Source organism: Mus caroli, unplaced genomic scaffold, assembly GCF_900094665.2.
Source record: "Mus caroli unplaced genomic scaffold, CAROLI_EIJ_v1.1 scaffold_16371_U1_1, whole genome shotgun sequence".
Lineage (NCBI taxonomy): Eukaryota > Metazoa > Chordata > Mammalia > Rodentia > Muridae > Mus > Mus caroli.
This window is the reverse complement of record NW_018390868.1, coordinates 394-7,153: the sequence shown is the minus strand read 5'-3', so window position 1 is coordinate 7,153 and position 6,760 is coordinate 394. Positions and strand designations below refer to the sequence as shown.

Sequence of the window (6,760 nt, the reverse complement as noted above, 5' to 3'; positions counted from 1 at the left end):
TCACTATCTGTCCATTGATGAAAGTGGTGTGTTGAAGTCTCCCACTATTATTGTGTGAGGTGCAATGTGTGCTTTGAGATTTACTAAAGTGTCTTTAATGAATGTGGCTCCCCTTGCATTTGGAGCATAGATATTCAGAATTGAGAGTTCCTCTTGGAGGATTTCACCTTTGATGAGTATGCAGGGTCCCTCCTTGTCTTTTTTTGATAACTTTGGGTTGGAATTCGATTTTATTCGATATTAGAATGGCTACTTCAGCTTGTTTCTTCAGACCATTTGCTTGGAAAAAGTTTTCCAGCCTTTCTCTCTGAGGTAATGTCTGTCTTTTTCCCTGAGATGGGTTTCCTGTAAGCAGCATAATGTTGGGTCCTGTTCGTGTAGCCAGTCTTTTAGTCAATGTGTTTTTATTGGGGATTGAGTCCATTGATATTAAGAGATATTAAGGAAAAGTAATTGTTGCTTCCTTTTTATTTTTGTTGTTAGAGTTGGCATTCTGTTCTTGTGGCTGTCTTATATTTTGTTTCGTTGAGGGATTATTTTCTTGCTTTTTCTAGGGTGTGATTTCTGTCCTTGTATTGGTTTTTTTCTGCTATTATCCTTTGAAGGGCTGCATTCGTGGAAAGATAATGTGTGAATTTGGTTTTGTCGTGGAATACTTTGGTTTCTCCATCTATGGTAATTGTGAGTTTGTCCAGGTATAGTAGCCTGGGCTGGCATTTGTGTTTCCTCAGTTTCTGTATAATATCTTTCCAGGCTCTTCTGCCTTTCATAGTCTCTGGTGAAAAGTCTTGTGTAATTCTGATATGAGGGTGTTACCCGCAACTCCACCCACCCTAATCTCACCCCACCATTCCAGCACCCCCTTACACTGGGTCATCAATTCTGCACAGGTACAAGAGCCTTCGCTCCCACTGATGTCAGACAAGACCATGCTCTGCTACATATGTATCTGGAGCCATGGATCTCTCATTGTACATTTCTTGGATAGTGATCTAGTCCAGGGTGCACTGGGTGGTCTGCCCTGCTGACATTGTTTTTCTTTAAACTGTAAAATACCAGTGATCACCTGCAAGTGTATACTTCTTTGAAATGTATGTTATTTGTCTACAAATAATTATATTTGTTGTGAGGAAAGTAAATGAATCTACTGCAGGCAGGGTTGTTTGTGGACATCTGCTGTCAAACTTAGAAAACTTTTCCCACCGTGCCTCTATCTTTTCACCCTCTGTTATAAGCCCGTAGAGCCCTGGATTTTTCATCTTGTCTGAGATTATAATAGGGTCTGATGGTTTGTTTGCATATATGGTATTCAGAATTGTTCGACAGTTTAGTATATTTATACTGATATTCGTCATATTAACAGTTTTTATATACCAAATTAAAGAAGCTATGAAATGGTCCCTCTTCCTATCATCAACCTGGTATGTCACAATCCCACTACAAACATTCTGTGGCTGACCATATATGACTATTATATGTGTTGTCAGTAATCTCATAATTGTGGCCAAACATCAAGGACAGAATGTTTCCTCCGGTTGCTTCAGGACACAGCTGAACCACCTTCTCCTCATGGTTTCTGACACCCTCAGTATGTGGTTTTCACACTGTGTCTTGCACAGAAATATGTAGCCATGTCCTCATTTTTGAGGTTGTTGATCTGTAAATAGGCAGTGCTGGCAGAGGTTTCTAAAGAGAAGGTAAACCGTCCCTTGAAGTCGTCAGCATATGTTGGCACACTGGTGTTGGTGGTTATCCAGCCCATCCACTTGAAACCCTTTCCTGGAGCCTGCTTCACCCAGTTCATTGCATATCTCTTGAAGGTATACCCAGAAGCTTTGCAGGAGATCTTGACTGTCTCTCCAGTCTTCTTCAGCTCAGGTCCAGACTGCACCAACTGGATCTGTGCTTGAGCACCTGTGAAAAGAACACAGGGAGTTGAGTATTCATGGAACTGCTTCAATTTCCCTTGGAACTCTTTTTTTCTGATGTCTTACTTTGGGCAGCTGCCAACAGGAATAGCAAGTTCCACACCCAATCCATGATGTCTAAGACTTGAGCTCAGTGGTGCCTTAAGACTAACTGGTCACTCCCTGTCTGGTATGTGAGGGGAGCCTCAGATTTCTACTCTAAAGTCTTCTATAGATTTGCATATGACTGGTCTCCTTAAGTCATATTGAACTAGACTGAATACACAATCAGATTTACAGGGATCCCTGACCCTATATAGCTGAGCTCGTGCCTTACTGTATCTGACGTTTATTAGTTCGTGCTGATTGTGCTGTCCTCTGAGTCCTCTACTTGAGATAGGTTTACATCTTGATGTCCTCACCCATACACCTCACAGCCTCAGTGCTTATTCCTTATACTTATACATATAACAGGGTAGCAGTGGCCCATTATTGACCACTCATTAGGTAGCTGTCCTGCTCTGTGCTCAGATGTAGTGACTTCATCCTTTCTAGTGGATACTGCTCTTTATACTGAAACCTTTGCATCAGAACTTCCTTGCCTCCAGAATCAAAATGGATTCTATTCCTGATCTCTTATGGTCATCTGCTCTCCCATACCTGTGACTAATCTTTCCTTGTGAAATTTGCAGAAATAAAAAAAAAACATTTCATTTTAAAATTATGAAATGTGTGTTTTCATTTTCCATAAGTCAGGGTAAAACTTTGAAAAAGTTCCATTGGGAACATGGGGAGGTTTGGGAAGTGTAATGTATTTACATTAATATAAAACATAAAAATCATCACAGTGAAAAGGGTGAAGCATGTGTCATAATAACAATAGTTTAGAGATCTCATGAGCTATAGCAACAACGAAGCTCATGTACTGCAGTTCAAAGGACCTCAGTTGTATTTTTAGCACTGAACAGTCAGGTAGCATAAAACTACCTATAACTCCAACTTCTTCAGTCCTCTAAGGCATGCAGATTCATGTGCACTAACCTACACTAGGAGACAAACTCATTTACAATAGTAAGCATTTGAAAAGAAAGAATAGTTTAATAGTATATCCACATATGTGAAAACTCATATACTAAAATAAAAACTCTGCATTTGTTTCCTGTAATAGTGTAACTGACAACCTCGATGCTTTAACTTAAAGAAACTGTAGCTCAGACACGGGTATTTTGAAATCCCATGTAAAACTTTTTTTCTCATTTTAATATTTTTCTGCTCTTAGTGAGGGTGTGCATCATTAGTGGAATCTAATTCAGCTTACTCTCCACATTTAATACTTTCAGTGCTCATGATGAGACACACAACCCAACAGTAGAGTGTGACAGTAACATTCAGTCACCAGAAGCAGGGTTATGAACAGGGCTGATAATATAGGTGTCTTGTATTTGACTTAAAGTGAAAAATGTTGTTTAATGTAGTTTTCATGTGTGTTTATAATTTTGACTATGGATAGACAATTAAAATGGTAGGGAGAACAAAAACAGTGGGAATGAGAAAGGTAATAGAAGGAATGATTAAAACTGGGCTGTGCTGTCAGGCCAGACTTTTGAATGAACTGTGTTCTGATAGCACATTGGCAGTTTGTGCTTCATACTGGAAAGGATGAGGAAGGCCAGCATGATAGAAAATGCTTTCTGATCTTTTGTGTACCTGGTCAATGATAAAAAAAAATATGGATATTTGGCACCCCCTGCTGTATGACAGCTACTCTGTATCATGACAATGGTCCAACCATTATAGTCAGAGCACCACAATGACATCATGCACATTCATTGTCCCTGTCTTAAAGCCACCCTATGATTTCAACTTGGAGAAAGATGAAATTGCATACCTTGTAATTTTCTGATAACATTTATTATGCCTCTAAATCATTTCTTTGTGATTTTTTTCTCCTTAGATGCTTAGGTGTTTAGATGCCACAACCATAGGTGATTCTTTGTGGCAAACCAAAGAGCTGTTCTACTAGAAATAGTTAAGTGTAGCCTTTGCCAGAAATTGATGTTGTATGGCAGGCATGATTTTTGGCTGATGTCCATGTTTCATTGACAACCTACTTTTCGCTTTCTTTTGGGTTTGGGTTACCTCAATCAGGATAGATTTTCTATTACCATCATTTGCCAGCAAAGTACACAATGTCGTACTCTTTAATAGGTGAGGATTACTCTACAGCATGAAGGAAATACATTTTCTCTCCTCATTCTTCAACTGAGAGATGTTTAGGTTGTTTCCAGTTTCTGGCTATTATGAAGAAGTCCACTATGAACATAGTGAAATATGGGTCCTTGTGATATTGTGGAGTGGTATACCTGAATCTTCACATAGAACAATTTCCAATTTTCTGATGAAGAACCAGGTTGGTTTTGAGTGGTTTTACCAGTGGGTATTCTCACCAACTATGAAAAACTGATTCCCTTACTTCACATGCTGACCAGAATATGCTGTCACTTGAGGTTTTTTGTTTTTTTGTTTTTTGTTTTTTTTTTTTTTTAATCTTAGTCCTTCTGATTCATGTAAGGTGGAATCTGAGGGTTGATTGGATTTGCATTTCACTGATGATTAAGGGATTTCAAACATTTCTTTTTTTTTTTTTCAAACATTTCTTTAAGTGCTTCCTGGCCATTACAGATATTTTTGTTGAGATTACTCTGTTAGCTCTGTACTACACTTATTAATTTGGTTATTTTGACTTTTGGAGTCTAAATTCTTGAGTTCTTTTTATTTTTTATTAGATATTTACTTTATTTACATTTCAACTGTTGTGCTCTTTCCTGGTTTCCTCTCCAAAATTCCACTCCCTCCTCCCCCTGCTCACCAACCCACTCTCTCCTGCTTCCTGGCCCTGTCATTTCCCTATACTGGGGTATAGAATCTTCACAGGACCAAGTGCCTCTCCTCCCATTGATGACTGACTAGGCCATCCTCTGCTACATATGCAACTAGAGCCATGAGTCCTACCATATATACTCTTTTGTTGATGGTTTATTCAGCCTATGGAACTAAGGGACTAATAAGCTTTGGTATTATAATATGTAATAGAATTGATGTCAGTTCTAAAATCGTTAGAGGCAATGAAGGAGATTGCTTCATATTCATTAAGCAATGTGTCAAAAAGTGAATAATTGTTTATTCATATATCCTCATCTCTTCCATGTCTTCCAGTGGCATCTGGATGCCCAAGAATCTGAGAAGCAAATGGCTGTGCCTTCTTTAGGTAAGGGGACTCCCGAGCCAGCTTTGGCTGTCCTGAGCCTCAGACTGTGATTTTTCAGGCCTGGGTGAGGTCCCAGTGCTGTTCTATGATCCAACACCCACCTGGCTACAGCTTCAGGTAAGCTTGGTCAAACTTGTGCCATCCTGTGGTGAGCAGATGAGAGACCTCAACAACATTACATACACATACATATACATGTATATATTATTATATTATATTAATTATACTATATGTGTGTGTGTGCGTTTGTGTGTGTTTGTCTGTATGTCTGTGCATGTATAATCAAATGGTGTACTAAAGAGATGTCTACCTAAAAATAATGGCACAGACTGATCCCAAGGCAGTGGCTCTGAATTCAAAATCCTGCTCTCACTGAATCACAGTTCATCTGGGAGAAAAATGAAACAGAAGTTCATTAAAGTTTTAAAATTAGTTCTGCAATATGTTCCATCCCGATTGAAGTTTCCCATCTCTGCCCTTCCTGTGTATCTTCCCCCACATTCCCTTTGTCCCAGGTTCACCTCCCATCTCTCCTCAGAAAAGAGCAAGCATCCCTAAGACATCAGCCGAACCCTGCATGACAAACCAGGCAAATACAATGACATCAAGGCTGGACTTGGTGAACCAATAGTAAAAAAAATGGTGCCACAAAGAAACAAAAAAATCAAGAACCATCTCATGTTTACTGTTAGGAATCCCATAATAACAGTAAGCTAGTCAGGTATAACATTTAAGCAGGGACCCAGGTTAAAACCCTATAGGTTCCCTGATTTCTGATAGCCTATTGATTCTGTGAATCATGTTCTTATGGTGTCTCTGTCTCCTCTGGACCTCTACCTGCTGTCTTCTGTAGAATTGCCTGTGTTCTAACTAAGGTTTGAGTGTGAGGTTCTTTATCTGTTCCCATTCGTAGAACATAATGTCTGTATGGTCTCTTCGATGACAGTTTTGCTAGGCTTTGATCCCAACAAATACTGCAAGCAGGTCAAACTCTAGACTAAAGTTTTATGTCTGAGTTTATGTTAATCTCTCCACTTGAGGACTTGCCTGGTTCAAGGAGTTGACTAGTATAGGCTCCCTGTCTTCAATCACTAGGAGTCTTTTCTAGGCTCACTCCTGTACATGACATGGAGTTTTAATTGTACTATGTTTCTAGATTGCCCCTGAAATAGCTCCAGTTGTAGTCCTTCCTCTCAGTATTTTCCCCATTCTTGCCTATTTCTAATCCCAACCCCTCTCCACTTAGGAAATCTAGTAAATTTCCCCCAACCAAAGGGCATTCTTATGTTCTTATTTAAGCCTTCTTTGATACTCAGCCAGTCTGGTTTTCCTTGTGGGAATGCAAATTTTTGGAGCCACTTTGGAAAATAATATGATGGTTTCTTATAAAAGACCCAGATATACCACTCCAAGACATCTACTCAGACTCTCCATTCTACAGCAATAACATTTACTCAACTATATTCATATCAGTTTTAACAATAATACCTACATATTAGAAAAAAACTAGATGTCCCTGAACTAAAAAATGGGTTTTAAAAAAGTAGTACATTTACAAAAAAAAAGAATTATTCAGCTTTAAAGA

The 6,760-nt window shown here is 38.9% G+C and overlaps 1 gene segment (V, D, J or C); it reads right to left on the bottom strand.

Annotated features, from left to right (window-relative positions):
- Positions 1-1,585: 1,585 nt before the first annotated feature.
- LOC110288877 lies at positions 1,586-2,081 on the bottom strand. The segment is given in 2 exon segments: positions 1,586-1,914; positions 1,995-2,081. Coding segments are annotated over 2 exon segments (375 nt in total).
- Positions 2,082-6,760: the final 4,679 nt, after the last annotated feature.